Below are 20,973 nucleotides of genomic sequence, written 5' to 3' on the forward strand. Positions count from 1 at the left end.
TATGGTATTAATCCAATTTTATGGAAACTAATCAAAGATAAATGTATTATAAATATAGTAGTTTAGGGATTTTAATGATAAAAAATCTAGTTTTTGTTAAATTCGTCATAAGTATACTAATTTATGATTTTGGATAGTTAAAAAATTAGCTTGTAGTAATTTTTTTTACTGATATACTAATTTGTAATTTTTTTGCGGTATTAACAACACATTGATCCAAAAAACAACACATTGATCCCAACTCGACACATGATAAATTCGGACAAATCCTTACCCGTGCTTTGGCCACAGATCAAAATCAATCACGTTAGTTGGTGATTATACAGATTTCACGTGAATCTTACCAAATCAAACCAACCCATTATGCCCTTACAGCCACTAGGATTTATATGAGAAACCTTTCCTGGAAGAAACTTAGGGGAAGCACGATCACGGGTGGGGTCCAAATCTGGAAGAGTCATTTCGGCAATCAGAGTAAGGACTGTACGTTACCGGTCGCACTGCAGCGACAGGAACGTGCTAAGATCACATGCGTCTTTCTTTTCTTCTTTTCTTTTTCTTCTCCACTTTTCTTTTTTAACTTAGATAAAAGATCGCACCTATCACATGCCACATTTGTGTTAGTAGCTAGGCCACGAAATGCATCGGCCATCGTGCCATGTCGTGCCATCAATCTTTTTCCAATTTCTCATTCATGCCCTTCTTCATCTTTAATTGTTTTTCAAGAATTTTGCCCCCTCCTCATTCGCCTGTCTAGCTAGATTTGACACAAGAATTAAGCAAAGGCTTTTCAAAATTCTATGAAATGGCTTTTGCTTCTTCTTCTTTTTTTTTTATGGGATGATAAGGGTGAGAAACCCAAAATTCGTGTGGTTCCGTTGCTTTGATTTTAAGTGTTCGTTTTTTTTATCCTATAAGCCTTGAAATTCTTATTGCCAGAATGAAAATTTTATCAGGCATTTCTTATAAATTTTTTTTTTTCATGCAAGTGGCATTGATGTGGCATTTATATTGTGGCTTTAATTTGACGCCACATAAAAATAACTGCAAATTAGAAAAAAGAACTATAATTCAAAAGAAAAGAGAGGTATCGAGGTTGAGATGTTAAGGAGGAGGCCCAGTGGTGCCACCCCTTTGCCACCGGCCAAGGGCAGCTGCCCCTTCTCATGAGAGGCACCCTCGCCTTGCCCTTGCCCGAGCCACCATCTACAGAGGCTCCTTGCACTCGTGCGTGTTAGTCTTGGTGATTTCCTCCTTTATTTTTATTTTATATTTTCATGATTTTTAACCATCAGTCTAATTTCAAATGCAAAACAAAATGCCTTTACACAATACCTTAGCAACACCGTCTTGGACTTTAAAAAGTTTGTCACTTAAATGGCAGCCACGTGAACGGAAATGAAGATATATATATAAAAAAAAAAGGCATGTTCTAGCTTTTTTGTCCATTAAAAGGCAACGAACCAAATGCATGACTAATTTGAAGGAGAGCCACAAGTTTTAGAATTCAATTGATAAAAAAATAAAGTATTAAATCTCAAGTGTACGATCGGCATAAATTTTTGAACTTCCTCTTATCATTATTGTTATTATCCCTTTTTGGTGTAATTTACATGTTGCAATCTATGAGCTTTGACTTTTTTATATGCAACAAATATAAAGTTTTTGCAATATTTGAACATTAACATGTAAATTCACATTTTTTTAGCAAAATCCCATTTCCATAAACATATATTGTCAGATCCGATCTATAACTCATTACAACTCATATGCATAATGTGAGATGAATTTTGTGCCCGCTTGATTGACTACTGCTTTTACATGATAATAAATTATAAATCAATAATTTAACTGCTAGATGTTAGCAAAAAAATGAAATTTTTCCTTCATTTTCCTTTTCCTTTTTTCAATTGGAGCTTCGTGAAATTGGAAACTTAACTGTGCGGTCTATTAAAGTATTAAACTATCAACTTTCCCCGACACACGAGATCTCAACTTTAAGAATTTCAGGATTCAATTTTCATCTTTAGATGTGGACCCCACTTTTTTTCCCCCAATTTTTTCCCATCACATCAAATCATTTTGGTTTTTAACCTTGAATCCCCTGCTTAATTCACCATCAATAATAATAAAAAGGTGAAGCCGCGTGGGGAATTATTATGCTGTCATTTCAGGTGGGGCCCGTTTGGTTCGGCTTTTGGGGAATGCATTTGCCAAAATGCAAATACCTTTGGTGAATGGGGTTTTTCGAAATGCAAATATCGTTTGGTAAAATTTGCATTGTGATACAACTTTGGCCAAAATACCGTTTGGTAAAATTTGCATTTGTAAATGACTTTTATTAAATTAAAAAAAGAAAAAAACATTTGTATTTTTTTTTTTGAAGTCCGACCATCGGATCATCGGATCCGGCGGCCGGACCGCCAGATCTGGCGGCCAAATGGCCGGGCGCGACCCAAGCGACGTTCGCCCGAGGTCGTGCGACCCCAGCGGCATGCCGCTGGCCGCGCGACCCTGGCGACGGTCACTTGAGGTTGCGCGACCCAGGCGATCGTCGCCTGAGGTCCGGTGATGGTTGCCGGGGTCGAGCGACCCTCAAGCGGCGGTCGCTGGCGCCTCACTGGCGCGCGAGACCCCTTGGCCGGCGGTCGTCGGCCTTCGTGCAGTGGTTTTCCTTGCCTGATGAACAGTACCCTCGAAAGATGAAGAGTATCCAAACTTGCATTCTCAAAATGCAACTTCCCAAAGCACCTCCGAACCTCCATTTGGCTAAAGGCCTTTAGAGCCATTTGGAGTTAGAGTCACTTGAAGATGCAATTGCATCTCGCCAAAGTTGTCCAAAAAACCCAACCAAACATGTTTGTATTTGGCCAAGGGATTTTGGAGTCCAAATGCTCATCCCCAAAGCTGAACCAAACAGGGCCGTAGTGAAGATTTGTCTTCTTCCCCTCTCTCTTATTTATTTTAATTTTCAATAAGCTATTTTTTCTACACTATACAATTTCGTCCCTATATACATTATGATTCTAAAATTGATAAGTAGCAATTTATATGGGACAGAAAGAAATGTGATTTATATAAGCAAAAACAAAAACAAAATTTCAAAGTCATTTTCAGCTTCCATCCCTTGTACCAATTTACATCCCCACCTTTTGAAAATCTACAATTGGCATACTCACTTTTAGTCAAGTTACGCCTAACATCAAGTTCTATATTCAACTTTGCCATTTTCGCACCAATTTTGCACCGCCATTAATTCTACATTTACGTATGATACCTATAATTCAATTATCCAACACCCTTTCTCCGATGCGGCTGAAGCTCGCCTCTTCGTCGCCACCTATCCCTGCGAGCCAAGCCACCACCTCGTAGCCCATAGTCTCCATCTCACCACGCCATCTCTCCCTCCCATTATTCCATCCATTGTTGGGCTCAATGGCTCCTCTCCATGGCCACCGAGAGAGCGGCCTCCAGCTCGAGCTTGAGCCGAGAAGAGTGAACTTGAAATTATATATGAAAAGGAATACAGTTGCAAGAGTCTAGTTTCATTAAAGTCTTTACCTTGTAAATCTACTTAATTGCGCCGCCCTAAATTGGAAACGTCCGCGTCAAGAATGCCACACGTGGGAGATCTAGAAGTTGGCTGAGCTGTAGATTTTCCTTTAATGCTTTCCAATGTATGGGAACTGTGTCGAGAATCAAGAAAGGGTGTATGAAAAGCGCCATGGCCATGAATTTCTGAGACCATCAATTTATGTCTTTTCTATCCTTTTTCATTCTCTCAGCAATAGAGAGACTGAATCAATGGTGGGGGTTTTCCAAACTGTCTTGCAGTGAAAAAAAGCTTTAACTTCCACTCGAGATAAAAAAGAAAAAGAAAAAAAAGTATGTTTTGTTAAATCTATAGATTAAAAGCACGAATGACCTATTTGCTTTTCTTTTTCTAAATTATCATTTTCCATCTCCTTTTGCGTCTTTAGGGCTCATTCAAACATGTCCATCTATTTTGGGATATATTAAGCATAGGAGATCCGACCCCCCTTTTTTTTTCCAATCCGAAAGACAAGTACGGACGTCGATCCTTTTCTCTTTTTCATTATTTTAAGGTATACACATGAAGACCCGACTAAGGGAACACTCATAAATGCCATGTAAATCTCGTGAATCAATCATATATAACTTAAATATAAGTTAGTCACTGTAAAAAAGTAATAAATAACTAAAAAAAAACCTGTTATGATTTAATTTTCTTGAAATCTATGAACTTTTCTATTTGTTATATCCGCCCTATGTGATGTTGATTAAAAAAAAATTGCTTGCTACCAATGCAGATATACTAGTTTTTTCGGTTTTTTTTTTTTTGGGTCTAAAGATATATTAGGTTTTATACAAGCACATTGTTGTCACATGCTGCACAGAACCCTTAATTAATATCTGCTTGCTTAATCCGTTGTTTAATGACTTAGGACAGCCTGGGCTTTGAAAATTGCTCGTGCACATCCTCCTTGGTTTTGACCAACCGAACCTCCCAACACATAAAAGTCTTGCAACACTTGGTTACCACGTTCAATGCTCCATTATCAAGGGAGCCGACTTTCTTAAGTTAATATTTTTGTCCCCACGCTTGATTAGTATAAATTAAAGGCCATATGTGATGGATTCACACTTTAATCAATCACCGAGGCTAGCGGTGAGATCAGGACTATACGACAAATAATGTGCTGGACCAATTTGATCGCCAAATCCCAAACGCATAGCCTTTGTCAGGATTGTAATCTAAACTTAGTCTATCGCCTAGTGTCCTACTCTGGTTAATATCATCAAAGGAGAAGGGGTAATGTTGCTATTTGCATATTAAATGGGAGGGTTTTATTCAATTTGGTGCGACAAATTCATTCCAAGAAATATAACACAATATAATTCCTCAATTTTTAATTTGTTCAATGCGATCATTGAACTTTAGCCTAATATGTAATGTGATTCCTAAATTTTTAAATTATTCAACGTGATATTGGAACGTTAGCCCAACGTTTGCAACATAGTTTATAAATTTTTAATTTATTTGATGTGATCACATTTAAGGATTAATTAAAAATTTAGGAATCACGTCGCATATTGTACTAAAGTTTCAAAACTATATTAAACAATTTTAAAATTCATGAATCTCATTACACACGAAAATATTTATGTCATTATCTCTTTATACTACTTAATATATATTGTTTTAAGAAAAAGGAAAAGATTTTGGCCGTAGTGGTTTGTCTCTATAATTGAAATTTACTCCTAAAATCTCACCCAAAGTCAATGATCTTTTTCCATGAGAATTAGTGATGCCACCTCCGATTCCTAGATTCCTTCGCTAGAAGCCGCCCCGGTCAGAAACTTCTGTCTCCGGCCGTCTTTTCTTGTCGTCTTGTTCTACTTAGTTTTCCATTTCTTTAAAGCAGAGAAATTGAGATTTAACTTCCAATAACGTTAGGGATACTAATAAATCACAAGTTTAATAGATTCACCTTATACGTTGAATATGACCATGCTCTTCTTACCGCCCATTGTATCATCCAGTAAAGTCACGTGCATCTTGTGTTAATTTTCTCGCATGGAGCATTGTCTGATTAACGGCTGTGATGATTTACTATTTTAAGATCCAATAGCTATCGACCCTTAAAAGAAAGCAAGCACCTCCTTTGCTTTGTGATGGAATTGGAGGGCCATGGAAATTTCCCTTCTTTTTCCACAGCCCCAATTGCCTCTCTCTCTATCTTTCCAACTACCCAATTTCTTCTAGAGGAGATTCCTAAGTCCTCTTACCTTTATTCTTCATGTGATTTCTTTAATCTTTCCTTGTTCACATTTTTGGCTCTATAAATTGGCCCCTCGACTCCATGAAGAACCTCTTCCCCTCTCGCTCCCTCTCTCTCCTTGAGATCTCGGAGCCTGAGGTTCCGCTGCTTTTCTCATATCCACCTTCTCCTCGGTCCTCCTCGTCTCTCCCCTCTGTTTCTCCATGCAAGCTCCTGCCTTTGTCGCTCAATCTCCTTGAACGACGCCACCCGCAGAAAACCCATGTCGTAGAAACGCCTCTCGTATCGTCTTTCCGTCCCCCGAACCCAAAGAGATTCCGTACTTCTGGGTTTTTGTCGTGCTTCTCCGCGGAGAAAATGAACTTAGATATATGACATCTGTCGTGCTGTTCTCGAACGCGTGAGAGCACCTTCATGTATCCGGTCCTCAGCGAGATCCTGCGTTCGGGTTATATGATCAGTTCTTCTCTGAGGCGCAGGACACACTTAGTTCAGTCTTTCTCCGTTGCCTTCCTCTACTGGTTCTATGTTTTTTCATAATTTATCTGCTCTCATCAGTTCTTCGACGTAGTAGTCGTATACGCATATAGCTTTCTGAATTAGCTAGGCATCATTAGGATCTGGGTCTTGCCTGGACTTTTTCTCTACTAGTGGACTCAGATCTTGATATATTAATATAATTTTGATAGAGTTGGGTGGTGTGAATTTCCTTTTCTTTTCTTTTTTTGTGTTTTTGCGAGTCGGGTGTAAATATTCGACTGTTACTATGGCTTCCTCGAGCCGGAATTCAAATTCCTCCTCGGGAACTACTGCCGCTGCCGCCGCTCAGATTCAAAACTCGAGCTCCGAAGACGAGCTGCTGCAGATCCAGAGGAAGAGGAAGAGGATGGAGTCGAACCGGGAGTCGGCGAAGCGGTCGCGGATGCGGAAGCAGCAGCACTTGGACGAGCTCACGGCCGAGGTGGGTCGACTGAGGAAGGGCAACGACCAGATCAACACGAGCATCGCCATCACCACCCACCACCTGCTGGCCCTCGAGGCCGAGAACTCGATCCTGAGGGCTCAGGCTCTCGAGCTGAGCCAGAGGCTCCAGTCCCTCAACGACATTCTCGAGTACATCAACGCAACCAATCTTGGGGCCTGCGAGATCGGCGAGCTCGCGGGCGTCCGGACAGCAAGCCACGACCATTTCCTGAACCCGTTCAGCTCGCTGGGCCATCATGTGAACCAACCAATCATAGCCGCTTCAGAAGCGTTTCAGTACTGAACGTGAAAACCTCGTCCGGACCGGAAAATCTTCGTCCACGCGCGTTGGTGGTGCTGCTTCGGTCAAGCATTTGAAGTTAAAGAATAGGGTAATAGGGTTTTGCCTTTGTCCTGGTTCTTGTCTAGGACTTTGCATGGTCAAGTCATGAGAGACCAAGGGGGAAAATGGCAAGGGCAATTAGGAATTATTTAGAAGGGGGGTAGTGAGTGAGTGATGCAATGGATTGGATCAGCTATTCTGGGTGGTACTTGTGATGTGTACTTTGGACTATAGTTTTGTGTGTGGTTTTTTCTTTTCTTGTTTGTGGGTTATTAATTAATTATGTGATAATGTATTTTAAAAGGCTTGGCTATTAATGATTGGCTATCACAAAGGGATGGTCTACATATTTTAAAAATACAGCATTTGGTTCGTATATATCTATATGTATATGAAGATCCTTCTTGAATTCAGTCCCACCATGCAACGCCATGTTAATTTCAGTGAAAGGCTCCATCGATTTCTGTGCATTGGTGGGAAAGGAAGACGAGAAATCTGAAAAGGGATTTAACGAATTGACCTGATTTGTCTCTCCACCACTTATCCCGTATCTTATTTTGGATGGATGGCTAGAACTAACACGCCAAGACACTCTTGCCTTCGTGAAATTTTCTTCAATGGATATTGATTGAGCTTTCGGAGTGCTGGTGGTAGAGAGAGATCGTGTCCACAAGCAAGCAGAATGCATGCTGCCAAGGGCAATGTTGAACCATATCATATTAAACATCTATCATTTCGACCAAAAAAAAAAAAAAAAAAGTAGGACCGATTCCATCCTTTGAATTGAGTGCATTTGACGTAGCACAAATGTGATTAAGAAGAAAATCTCAGTATATTGGATGTTCTGCACCTGATGCTTGCACAGATGGGGTGTTTAAAACCATGGTGATGTCCAAGGTGTAGCAACATAATTGCAATCATTCCGACAGCTAAGGCAATGCGATCATCGATATGCCAAAAAAAGAAATGCTGAGTGAAATCAACTAACAAGAACCCTAAAAAAGAGCCAAGAAGTGGGTGAAATTAGGTATAGTATGCCTCCAAAAGAACCAGACAACCCCATATTGCACTCTCTCGTCATGCCTTTCTGTGCAAGGGTTTTGATTGCACGTTACAGCAAGAGGGGATGATGGAAGGATGCATCAAGGGAGAAAAGCTAAAATGTCTTTTTCTTCGTATTTTCATCTATGTATATTTCTTATTGGGGGAGTGAGTGACCCTTTTAGTGAGTTCTTTTTTTTTTTTTTTTTTGGGGGGTGGGGTGTGGGGATGTGGGGTGGGGGAGGGGTTTGTGGAGGTAATGAAATTCACAAGGAAGGAGAGAGATTTTGGCTTGTTCCGCAAATTGGTTTTACACCCACGAAAAGGAAGAGAACAACAAACAACGGTATCCACAAGGTTGCTGTAAAATATATAGAAATTTTATCAGGTCTATTGTCTTGGAAAAAGCTTCGCAGTAGCAAAGAAAGAACGTCAACAAGCATCCTTGACCAGGAATCAGGGTATGGTTAACAGAAAATGAGTACTACCACAAGAAATTCAACGAGTCCCCTTAATCAATGAACTTAGTAAAGTTGGCCACTTCATGGAATTATTTAAGATAAGGTTTACTTTGAAGACTCACTTAGGAATCTTTGAATTTCAAACCCTAACTTTATCCCGCAAAAATAAATAAGCGAAATTTTTTTTCATTGTCTTAATGGTCAGCAATAAGAAAATTCAAACGATAGCATCAGTGACAACCTGAGCATCTTTGCTTTTTGTCAGCCAAGTATATTCTAATTTCTATGACTTCAAGGAGAGGGATAGAGAAAGTGAGCGTCCGCTATTATGGGTTAAAGCGTCACCAATCTCCAATGATCCCACTCCACCCACGAAAAGATCCAATGAGCATCGAACCAACCTTTATTGGCCCGACCGCAACTTTAATTTTTGCAAAGGGCCGTGGCGTCTCTTCAATTTTTCGGGATGTCTCTCATTGGCAATTTGTGGGGTTTGGGAGACAAAAATTTCTTACCTTTGACGGCCGGACCTTTAACGAGGTGACATCTCATGCGAATGAGTGGGATGAGAGATGCGATCTCATGATCTCTCGAATCAGTGGCATCGTATGTTGGCTCCCGAGAGGACAAGCACTACCCTAATTAAATGTAGAGATTAATCCTCTACGAGAGAGCCGGCAACTTATGTCTTGCCATTAACAAAAACCCCAAAGTGGACCCATTAAACGGGTTTGTCAGGTTAGAAATGATCCAACCAATTTGACCCATATGATATGCTTTCGACAAATTTTCATGCAATACAAATTTATTGCCACAATCCTCACTCAAACCATACCCAACCAATATTACTGAAATAACTCTGTATTGATTCTAATGTAGGAAAACTCCCCAATCAAGATAAGAGCGCAAAAAGTAGGAGCATGAAATTGAATAAAATCGAGAGTCAAAGAAGTCGTAAAAGTAAATTAAGTCAACATAAGCTGTATGCCCATTTAACGCCCCCATTATCTAAGCCTTACAACTCTAAACCTATATATGACCTATTTACTGAACATAACTGACCCAAATAACCTAGCTTCAGAATTAAGTCCATGACCTATCATGACAAGTCCACCCATAAGCAAGTGAATAATGTGGTACAGAGAATGTATGATCACACCATTATACCAACAGCAAGTTACAAGAGACGGAGCAATAACCAGCCTCTTGCATCGCTCTTGACTGACTCAAAAGATGCATCGACCCGGTAAGTCTCACTTCACAACGGAGAAAACCAACGAGCTTCCTACCAAGGCGACAATTCACAGATTCACAAACGGCCATTATGATACCTACTAATGAATATGATGGTAAGTAATTGTTGTTCTGTAGCTAACAGATCCTTTTTCAAATCAGCAGTCCGATGATCAAACCAAGAACTGCAAATATCTTCATTGGAGTACGGAAACTTCGTCAAATAAATTTAATATCCCATTGCACATTACAACAGAATGAACAAGAAAAACTATGGCTGAAGCATCCATGGCAATGAAAAAGAGAAGTCGTCTACTATTCTTTTCCAAAATCAGCATTATAGTGTGCACTAGACTCTAGTTTCTTTGCTTCACTCAGTTTCCGAACAGCCTGCAAAATAAATTAAGATATTGAGATGGCATCCTCAATCAGGGCAAACAACAAAAATTATTCTAATTGTGATGATAACGTAACCAGTTCTTGCTCAGACGAAAAGACGAATACTGAAATATAAAATTATGCAAGAGGAAGGCCTCTTACCTTCATGAAATCTTCATGAATGACATAATCACGTTCTGCACGTATGGCAGACATTCCAGCCTCAGTGCAAACATTACGCAGATCAGCACCATTGAAGCCCTAAAGCAATAAAAAAATAAATCAGAACAAATTTGCCAGGGATAAAAGTAACAACCACAAATCAGTTCAAAACTCACCTCTGCAAGCTTCACAACAGCCTCATAGTCGATTTCTCCATGCTTGGCAATGCCAGCAGCGTGAATCTTAAGGATCTCCATTCTCGACTGCTCATTTGGCAGTGGGATCTCTATTTTTCTGTCCAAACGACCTGGTCGCAGAAGTGCAGGGTCAAGCACATCTGGTCTGTTTGTCGCCATTATCATTTTTACCTGGAAATGCCAGATTTCCAACCAGTTGTGACCATCTCATATGCAGGTCCACAGAGACAAAATGAAGGAGAAACTAGAACAACTGAAACCCACAAGGACCTATTAAAGCTATTTTAGCTACCTAAAGAGGTCTCCATCCCATACTACATAGCACAGGACTGTACTCAAAATATTTCCCAAGTCCCTAACAATTCAATTGACATTCCAATCAACAACTTGAGGCAACAACAATTTATGACGATCTTGTCAAAGATAGCATGCTATTGAAGTGGTAGAAGTCTGTGACATGGAGAATGAAAGCATGGGAGCACTCTTCTACTTAAGCACTATAAGAATCGTGATTAAGATGTTTTTTAGCACAAAGGAAGACTTTCCCAATCTACAACATATACATAGCACGTGGCAAATTTCCTCCCCACCTTTCTCTGCACAGTCTCCCCCCAGCCATATTAAAAAAAGATGACATGATAATCATACTTAATACCAGCCATTAATATGAGCATTTCAACCGCAAAAGGTAGTGCTTATTCTGCACAACAGCATAAAAGATGAACTGGCTGCCCGGAAAAGGTACCTTTCCCAATTGATCAAATCCATCAAGTTGATTCAGCAACTCCATTAAAGTTCTTTGAATTTCTCGATCAGCGCTAGTTCCCTCGCTGAAACGCCGTCCACCAATGGCATCAATTTCATCCATAAAGATGATACAGGGCTTCACAAACAACAGAAAAATCTCGTAATTGGTTTCTTGGGAGAATTATGTAAGTAGATAGCAAGTTGGGTTTCTTACTTGATGATCACGTGCATATCCAAACATCTCCCTTATCAACCTTGCACTCTCTCCAATATATTTATCAATAATGGCACTTGAGACGACCTACACTTGAGCAAGAGTGAATATTAAACAGAAAAAATTAACATAAAAAAATATTCTAACTGAGGAAGCAGCGTTGCAGCATATCAAGATATATTATCTTACCTTCAAAAAGTTTGCATCTATATTACTTGCAATTGCTCTGGCCAACAATGTCTTCCCAGTCCCGGGAGGGCCATATAAAAGAACACCCTACAGAGAGAGAGAGAGAGAGAGAGAGAGAGAGAGAGAGAGAGTCAGAATTTGTCCATCTGAATGCTGCTGAGCATACCTCTTCCATGCACAGACAGGACAACCTATTATCCTTTTAAAGAGTGCGTACTACTCACCTTGGGAGGTTTAATGCCAACTCTAAGGAACAGTTCGGGATTCATCAGAGGCAGCTCAATAGATTCTCTCAGTTCCCTAATTTGATCAGATAAACCACCCACAGCAGAGTAGCTGACATTTCCAGGGTCTTCATGGAGCATGTTATAAACAACTGGATCAACCTGTTAATTCATAAAGTGCCATTGTAAAACAGTAGGATCACATGAGAAAATCATTGACTCTCTAAAAACTTACAGACTATCAATCATATCCTTGGGGAAAACCCAAATACCTCACGAGGAAGTGCTCGCATTATTGTCAATGTTGTCATATCAAGGACGACTCTAGTTCCTGCAGTCAACTTCTCCTTATCCACTTTGCTCCGGCAGCCAACCACATATCTGGGGCCACTGCTTGCTTTGACAATCACTGCTCATATATCAACCAGAGTTTCAGATACTTCTTTAGTGATAAAAAGTTCGATTTTGATCCTAAAAGTACAAATACCAGCTACAGAGTTAATTATTTATCAATCCTTAACCAAATAATCAACTGAATAAAGACATTGATGAGGGAAATCCATTTCCACGTCAAAGTTTCAACATATAACTCTCCATGATAAATGCTTGCTAAGTGAGAAGCTCAAGCAATTTACTTTCAGAATGGAAAAAGCAGAGGCAAACATAGCTAATTAGATTGTATCCTAAGCAGCAGTAGGTAACAAGTAAAGAAGGGAAGTTACAGCGTTCATTGTCGAGAGGCCTGAGAACTTCTCCGATGATCTGCCCAACACTTTGAAGAGACTTCAAATCATCCTCTGTCTTGTTGAACTCCTTTTTGGCACCTCGCAAATTCTCTCTCACTGCATATTTTACACAATGCCAGTTAAACATCACAATCAAAGCAAGATAAATTAGCACACTGGCATTGCTCTAAGCTTGCAAGAAGCAACTAAACCGGTGCTATAAGAAAGCATGCATTCTTCACAGAAAAAGAATCCCTGATTTCCAGATGACAAATTCAACCGAAGAAAAAGTTGTTACTCTGACAACTCATGCACTTAACAGACTATATGGAAAGTAGTCAATCAAATCTCTCCTCCAATACAGGATACAAGCGAAATTCAATTTCACCTCACAGGACACATCAAAACTTAAGCTTTTATCAGCCAATCTCAGCAAACGAGCGAAAATGCCGCCATAAATTAACCGCCCTCCCCTGAGAAACCCTAAAACACAGTCAACTCGAGCGAAGAACCAAAACCTCCCGCTCGTCCGACGCGAAAGTTCAAAATCGCGTCGATCAGATTTATCCACCGAGCAGAAATTGGGGGAAAAGGTCCAATCGGGGCGAGCCGCGACAATGGATCTACCGTAAGAAGCCTAGCGCGACGTCAACACGAGGAGTACGCGGACGAAGATATCGGACCTCCCTAGCGGTTGCTTCAGAAAGAGAAACGCGCAGATCCGCGCGATCGAAAAGGACGAGCTAGGGTTCCGGCGGGGGTAGCTGACCTGATCGGACTCTGGACTCGAGCTCCTTGTGCTGGAGGAGCTTCTTGCGGTAGTCGGCGACGGCGCTGCGGCGTCGCGCGGCGTCATCTCCGTCGTTCATCGTCGAGCTCGGCGGAGGAAAATTTTTGTGCTTGCGGGAGAAGTAGCTCGCGGGTTCGCTCGCTGTGCTAGCGAGTCTCTTCGAGTTTGAGCCTAATACCTCTCCACGCCGCGAGGAATAACCTTTCTTTTTCCCAAAGAAACCTATTTGAATTTAATATTTGAGCTTTAGGCTTCGTTTACTTTACGAAAAATAAATATTTCTTGCCCAGAAAAATAATTTTTACTAAATCCTGCTGCTTACCCATACGAATTTTTCAAAATTCGCAAAATATCAGCATATACATTTACATATGATTATTTCCGAACATTTTAAATCCTATATTTTTCCTCTATTTTTTTTAATTTAGGGAAAAAAAAACGAATCTTTAAAAAGCAAATCCAAACAAGTTCCCAAGTTTATTAAGTTTCTTAGGAAAACCACAAATTAGGAGTATGCCGGTGTGTGCGTTTGTACATAGCTTGGTAGCCGGATAACCGGTTATGCATTTTTTCGAGTGAGAGATTATACAGGTACTATGCTAAATAAAGTTTATAAGCTTTTTTCTTGTGATGTGCTCCGTCGTTGACAAAACTAATAGACATGGTACATGTGTACGTTAGTGTGCGACATTCGTTGTTCGGGCTTCGTATCCCATATCAGCAGTGTATATTTGTACATGTGAGGTTATATACAACTTGTACAAAGTTAAAGTCGATTTGCCACGTTGATGATTGACACTCGATGGTCGATCTACATGTAGAGGCCGTCAATTTTGTCTTGTGTGTCAAAATTTCTGCCTTTCTTGTGTACAATTGCAAAGTCGTGCTAAAATTTTGCCACGAGCAAAACATTGTGCGGTCAGGGAAGTGAATTAGTTTAAGTCCAAGAAAAATGACCCGAAACACTACCCGACCGCTAAAACCAGAAAACGAAACGTTCTGCTTTTGTTTAATATCAGGTCATTACCGTGGCAGCAACAACGTAGCGCTGGCGGGGATATATGAATGCAACATTACAATTCTTGCGTCCATTCCCGTTTCAGTGCGAGGGGAAAAGGTCGCTGGTGCTCTTCGATTTGACGGTGCAGCTTAAGAATAGAACATGCTCTGTTCGAGTATCTAAAACACACAGGGAATGCGCATGGCTCCACGACTGGTCAAAAGCGCAATAAACCTACTCGTGAAGTTAGGGTGACTCAGAAGTTGGCCATCCCAGTCCCGATCGAGAAACAGCATTCAGATCTTTCCTATTGTAACATAACGTTAGATGTCATCTGGTATGCTGCTGTAACCCCATCAACCGAGGAAAGAGTCGACACCGGGACCGTTCCCATAACTTGCTTTTTATGTACAGTCTCATGATACAGAGGAGCTTCTGGGAGCATGCCATTTCAGTGTAATTTTGACCTTGAGGAGGTCGCCATTGCTGATGCCGTCTGCCAAGGATTTACCATGAACACCAGGCATAAGTAATCATGATCATTTGGTTTATCGCAATACAAAGATTATCACGATTGCTTCTGTCTTCTTGCATTCTGCAACACTTCTTCCAGAACCAAAGCGATTCTCTGTGCCATGTGGTGTTCCAGGAACTGCTCTTTCATCCTCTCGTATCCCTTCTTTCCCATTGTTAGCCTAGTCTCTTTTTGGGTCGCCAATTTGATGATATTTTCTGCCAGAGGTATCACGCCTTCTTTCCCAGCAGGATGCAACCATCCTGTTGACCCATGTACCACAATTTCCGTGGTTCCTCCAGCAGCCGTCCCCTGGATTAAAACGAGTTAAAACAAACGTTCTTCTGTTGGAGATTAGAAGGAAGCAAGCAAACATTTCAAAGACAATGAGCGCATGGTGAAAAGCGAATCAGCAGCACGAAAACCTCACAAAGGGCATTAAATGATCCCACCACTGCCATCACAATTAAGAGAGAAGGAACTCCGTGCAGTAATCTTTAGACATCCTAGTATTAATGATGGATAAGGAACACAATTGATAAGAAAGATGATTTCCACAAACATCATCATTGAGAAACCAAAAAAAGGTGAGGAATTCTACCCGTTTCTCCAAAATGGAAAAAATGGAATGTACAATGAGACCAAGAACAGATAGATGACATAAGAAGTATGAAAATGTGTAGTCAACTGTCAGCCTGTTTGGTTGTGCTTAAAGCCCTTTCAAGCAGTCACATTTGAATGTACAACCAAGGCAATAATGATCTTTTAATATGAAAAAACAAAGGACCATTTTTGGGTGACTTTAATTGCTTCTATATTTTAAAAGATTTCGGGTATTTCTTGTGAAAACATGTCAACTATTAAAGGTTAACATCAAAAGTAAAAGGACAAGGCAAAAAGTCAACCAAACAGTTTCTTAACATTCACTATAGTTGTCATGAAAGACAGTCAATATGCAGTGCCAAAGGTAAACGCCATCCCAAGAGACAAACCCTCAAAGGATGCAACAAATACCCCAATAATAGAAGCATCCCAAGAGACCACAAATTGCTGTTGATGAAGAAGAAATATGGAATGCATAAAACAGTCAACAAGGAAAAGCAATAACTAAATAAGTTTTACCAGTACAGGGAGTTGGAATGCCATTGCTTCAATAGTTATTCTCCCAAAGCATTCTCCCCGCGCCTACACATGACAGAGTACAATGTTCAAGTGAGTCAGATCTACCGATTGGTCTGACACTAGATGAGCGGCCTCACTGTGGTTCTCTCAGCATTTAGAATCAAGTAAAACTAAAGGTTAAACAAACCTAACATTCTATGGTTAGAGCCAACGGTGCATCATAGAATAAAATTGGTGAACTAACTCTTCCAACTGATCCTCAACTCAGCATGCAGGAGTCATACTCCTACATTCATATTGGAAATACAATTCCTTCCCTTTTTATCAAATCTTTATACCACTATACACAAGCCTAGCCCCACCATGAATTATTAGTAATCATTTTAATTGCACAGGTCTTGAGGTACATAGAAGACACGAGGTTGATGTGATGGGGATACTCCAACTAAAGAACATGAACGCATCTACTCAGGCAAATGAGGTAAAATATGAACACCATTATACCTGAGAGTTTTGGACGAGAACATCAATTGAAGCCAGATAAGGAGCAACTTGCAAGGTCTTATTGACAAAGTGTACACGATCCTGAATTTTCTTTTCTGCTACGAAGTTGCGAAGTTCTGTCTCAAACTTTGTTTGAGCATTCATATCACTTCCAACTATCACCGCATGCATAGATGGGACCTGCAATTTCTTCTCTTGTATCAATCGCAGACTTTCATAGAAGGCCCTTAGAAATAGATCCTGCCCTTTTCCACGGGAAACACCTGCAATTAGATCAGAAAACAGACAAGCAATGTTCAAGAGCATAAGTTATACCAGTGGAGTACGATCTATTAAACCAACAAATGGTACGCAGAATGAATTAATAGAAGTTAAGTCGATTTTGACATAGCATTTAGAAAAAAAAAACTCAAACAGAGATCTCATTCATGAAGAAGTGAGCTCCAAATGGAGGAACTCTATGTTGCATCCTGCCTTTGGAAAGAACCACTTCATTTTTTTCAGTGCTTCAGATACCTAGAATGAACCAAGTGGCAGTTCCACAGAAGTAAAGGATGTGAAAAGTGCAAAGGGGGGATGCAGGAGCAAAGAAGCACTCAAAAAATTCATAAACGCAGAGCAGTGCTACAAAACTCATGAGGCTTACTTCAGCAATGAACCAAAATTTGTTCATGTTTCTCATTATCCTCATCATAGGTCTAATCCAACCTTACACACTAATATGTCAAATAAAAGGACCCAAACCTTCCAATGGAAAGGACTCAGTTAACAGAGGCCTCATTTTAGAATTGCACAAGTAGACATAATCAGTCAACAAAATTAGAAATTTACTGTAGAAAACATACTATTGATGACGGCAAAGAGTAGATCTTCATTCCGCACTCCAAAGGACTCACGGACATGCTGACGAAGAACCCTCTTGGCCACATTATCTTCTGCTACTTCCATTAATTCATTGCTATTTCCAAGGTGCACGACGTAAGTCTTAGGCATCTTGATCCTGCCAATATAATTATTAGAAAGAGAATGGGCCAAATACAATTGCAGAGTTCCACATACTAGCAGTGAATGTCAGTGAATACAGCACTAGAAAGCTGCAAAGCATCCATATAAAAACTATCCAAATGCAAAGATAAGAAGCAGATGAGTTTGCCGAGAATGCAAGGGGAAAAAAAGAAACAAGAATAGTTGAACGTGCGAAATCCTCCAGCACTAGTCAGTTCTTCACTGTGCAATTGGTGAAAAAGGCATCAACAGACTTAGAAAACCATGGTGAAACATGAAATATTTAATATGCAAGAAGAATACCCCAGACGTTCTTGAGTTCTGGTCTTCCAGTATTCAGCTGTTGTGTGAGAATCAATCATTGCCCCTGCCACATAAGGTAGGTGCTTGACATACTCCAGTTTGAAATAATGCCCTCTCATTTCGTGAATCCACCACAAAATTTTTGGGAGAACACTAGGAACATTGTCTTTGAGAACAGCATCGAGCCACTTTCCAGCAACAGCAGTATTTAACACCACCAAATCAGCCTGAAGGGCTATATCAATGGCTTTCTGTCCTTTTGCAGAGAGAACCTATTTATATGAACAGAACGTACTCAGACAAAAGCAATATGATGTAATTTATTCATTTCATATGTATTATAAAACTAATCAAAATACACTCAAATAGCCTTCTGGTGTGACTCTATATCAGCTAGGCTTGTAGGATGTCAGTGATGATGTCACGCCTTGTTGCAATTTCACTGAGGAAACACCATACTACTCATTCTTGAGGAGGTTTCTGTCTCCCTGGCCCATGCAAGAAGGATCATCTACACTTTTCCAACAAAACCCGTGCCCCTCAGAGTGAAGTTAGCAGTTAGCACAATAGAAAAGCACCCAGGCCTATTTTCCCAGTGAAATTTCTTTCTTGTGTTTAACTAAGAGGCTTCTTAGCAGGAGTTACTTAAGAAGGTTTTGTTAAGGCTTCAAGCTCACCAATCTGATTTAAATTAATGAGGGTGAACGTGGCCTGTCAAGCATCGCTTGTACAGGCCCCATCAAGGGTTTTACAGCCACTTCATGGATTCATTTGTAATCCATTGACAATTTTGTCTTCAATGACGAACATTCAAAGAATTTGCTAGTATTGCAACCCACGGGAAATGCTAATTTGTGCTGCAACCGACCAGACACTCGCTGCTTTGACTCAATTGACACTACAGATAGACCATAGATACTTGTAGAATTCCAAATTAACCAGAGGATTGCATATCATTGTGCAAAACATTTCTCAAAATGCTACCAATTCCTCGTCAAATTGAAGCTAGTGACCTTTACAATTTCCTATACCCCAAGTATATCAAATATTCTTCTGATGCTTTTACACAATCCTAGTCCAATGAGCAATGAATAATATTTACTGACGAAAGAACAAACTACCAAGCAATAACATGAGCTAAAAATTTACCTGCACTCCATGGTCTAACATCTTATGCTCCAAGCTATAAATGACATCATCTGGCTCTGCTGGTTTCTGGTTAGTAATCCAGACAACCTCCGAGCCCACACCTCTCAACAGAAATGCCAGTTCCATGAGCAATAATGGCCCACCTTACATCACAGAACCGAAAAAATTTCAATTGATTTAATGCAACCCTCATCAGGAAAAGTGAAAAACTACATCTACAGCCTGCTTGGAATGCCTGCCTCAAGGGAATACAATTCATTTGCAACTAACTCTGGTTGGATTTAAGTTAGAAAAAAATCTAAAGCCACTACTGAGTTTGCTTATACTGCATTTTACACTGCAATGATGCCAAAAGTGGCATGATTTGCCCAGAAATCAATTCACGTGGAGCGGAATCTCAATAATTTGCCACGCCGCATCCCCAAACAAAATCACTCACTCCAATACACTTCACATTCCGCCAGCAACCCGAAACAGCTTAGAAACTCCCGCAAACCGAAATCAAATCGATCCGAACTACACTCGGGGAAGATTCAGAGTCAGCCAGTAACTACCGGAAAGGGAGAGCTCGTGGGAGACGAGGAGGACGAGCTTCGACTTCATGAACTCAAGCGGACTGGGCGAGACCCCAGAAGGCGGGCCGCGGGCCTTCTCGCCGGCGAACCGCGCGCCGCCGGAGCCGGAGGAGACGGCGGCGGCGGCGGCGCTAGGGTTGCAGGAATCGGACGCGAACCTGGTGATCAAGACGAGGGCGGTGGAGAGGGAGAAGAGGAGGATGAGGATCAGCAGGGGCCATCGCCGCTTCTGCATTGCGATCCACGCGCCCGATGGCTTCGCCATTGATGTTGCTACCGTCGAGTGGAGCTCGCGCGCATCAAGCGCAGTTCAGGAGGTTTCCACCAGGCAATCTGCAACTTCCTCCATCATCTTTGGCAAGGAGAAAGAGCCAGGTTTAAACATATTCTGCAACTACTACGTCTCTGTTTCAGATCTAGCACCAGACTGTATTTTCTGTTTAGGAAAAGGAATTATTTTATTTTATTTTCATTAAAGTTTATGAATCGTAAAACTTACAAAAGAAAAACATTAAAGTGCCTAATGCACTTGTTAAATCTCATTAATTGTGCTTTAATAATATAAAAATTTCATTTGAAGTAGGTGACTTTACGCATTGTATTGTAATCCCTTCATTTTCGAAACTGTGTTTTATTAATTTTCAATGATCTTAACATGCTCCCTAACAAGATTCCTCTTAAAATGACATTATTATTTCAAGCTTGCAAATTTGATTTAATCACAATTCAATAACATCTGCTTTATGCTTTATCTATTATCTCTCACTTTATTTATTTATATTTATAGCAATGCTTCCTTTCTTTACTGCCATTAGTCAATAGAAATGAAGTACAACTTACACTTTTGAATTAAATAAAAAAAATTTAAAAATCGATTGATAAATAATATTTCACCATATTCTTATCACATAAATATAAATGTCTACGAAATAATTCCTCGAGAAATAAGTCATATTGTTTAATAAAGTAAAAACCTTATAAAATACTTTTATAATTTCGAAAAGTGCATTGAGACCGACTGTTAATGGATATTGGAAGAAGAAAATCTTTCAAAATTTCAATTGCTTAAAGTTTCTTGTAATTTCTAAATTTAAAGTGTTCTTCTTATTTTTGAAATTTATAAGAAACCTCATGTCTTTTTTTTTTTTATAAATATATTAAAAGATAATATAAGTGGATAATGATATTAATGATTTATGAAATTTTAATATATTAGAATATGTAATGAGGTTAATGAAATTTTAATTTTTTTTTTTAATTTTTTTTTAATTTTAACCCGAATTTTAGCATAACATATGATCTTTAACTTTTTTTTTTATATATTTAATTT

The 20,973-nt window shown here is 39.9% G+C and overlaps 3 protein-coding genes across 3 annotated transcripts; 1 reads left to right on the forward strand and 2 right to left on the reverse strand.

Moving 5' to 3' along the window:
• Positions 1-5,732: 5,732 nt before the first annotated feature.
• LOC104448787 (bZIP transcription factor 11) lies at positions 5,733-7,470 on the forward strand. The gene has a single exon (XM_010062685.3). It carries the CDS (start codon positions 6,571-6,573, stop codon positions 7,069-7,071), a length of 501 nt encoding a protein of 166 aa, XP_010060987.1. The 5' UTR covers positions 5,733-6,570; the 3' UTR covers positions 7,072-7,470.
• A 2,450-nt stretch (positions 7,471-9,920) lies between these two features.
• On the reverse strand, positions 9,921-13,677 carry LOC104448788 (26S proteasome regulatory subunit S10B homolog B). The gene is made up of 10 exons (XM_010062686.3): positions 13,451-13,677; positions 12,679-12,798; positions 12,229-12,365; positions 11,957-12,118; positions 11,733-11,819; positions 11,544-11,630; positions 11,328-11,465; positions 10,562-10,753; positions 10,386-10,484; positions 9,921-10,235 (listed from the first exon to the last, which is right to left on the reverse strand). The coding sequence occupies exons 1-10, from the start codon at positions 13,548-13,550 to the stop codon at positions 10,161-10,163; spliced, it is 1,197 nt and encodes a 398-aa protein (XP_010060988.1). The 5' UTR covers positions 13,551-13,677; the 3' UTR covers positions 9,921-10,160.
• A 779-nt stretch (positions 13,678-14,456) lies between these two features.
• Positions 14,457-20,043, reverse strand: LOC104448789 (hypothetical protein). The gene is made up of 7 exons (XM_010062687.3): positions 19,623-20,043; positions 19,069-19,211; positions 17,920-18,191; positions 17,457-17,611; positions 16,612-16,874; positions 16,108-16,170; positions 14,457-15,297 (listed from the first exon to the last, which is right to left on the reverse strand). The coding sequence occupies exons 1-7, from the start codon at positions 19,906-19,908 to the stop codon at positions 15,040-15,042; spliced, it is 1,440 nt and encodes a 479-aa protein (XP_010060989.2). The 5' UTR covers positions 19,909-20,043; the 3' UTR covers positions 14,457-15,039.
• Between the last annotated feature and the right edge of the window lie 930 nt (positions 20,044-20,973).

Source organism: Eucalyptus grandis, chromosome 6 (genome assembly GCF_016545825.1).
Source record: "Eucalyptus grandis isolate ANBG69807.140 chromosome 6, ASM1654582v1, whole genome shotgun sequence".
NCBI classification, from domain to species: domain Eukaryota; kingdom Viridiplantae; phylum Streptophyta; class Magnoliopsida; order Myrtales; family Myrtaceae; genus Eucalyptus; species Eucalyptus grandis.

Coding starts and splice junctions, on each gene's coding strand:
- LOC104448788 (XM_010062686.3), bottom strand. CDS start 13,550: ATGAACGACGGAGATGACGCCGCGCGACGCCGCAGCGCCGTCGCCGAC. Junction 12,366..12,678: donor GCCTCTCGACAATGAACGCT/GTAACTTCCCTT, acceptor ATATATGAGCAG/TGATTGTCAAAGCAAGCAGT. Junction 11,466..11,543: donor GATATGCACGTGATCATCAA/GTAAGAAACCCA, acceptor TTGTTTGTGAAG/CCCTGTATCATCTTTATGGA.
- LOC104448787 (XM_010062685.3), top strand. CDS start 6,571: ATGGCTTCCTCGAGCCGGAATTCAAATTCCTCCTCGGGAACTACTGCC.
- LOC104448789 (XM_010062687.3), bottom strand. CDS start 19,908: ATGGCGAAGCCATCGGGCGCGTGGATCGCAATGCAGAAGCGGCGATGG. Junction 16,171..16,611: donor TTCTCGTCCAAAACTCTCAG/GTATAATGGTGT, acceptor TGTCATGTGTAG/GCGCGGGGAGAATGCTTTGG. Junction 15,298..16,107: donor CATTCCAACTCCCTGTACTG/GTAAAACTTATT, acceptor GTTTTAATCCAG/GGGACGGCTGCTGGAGGAAC.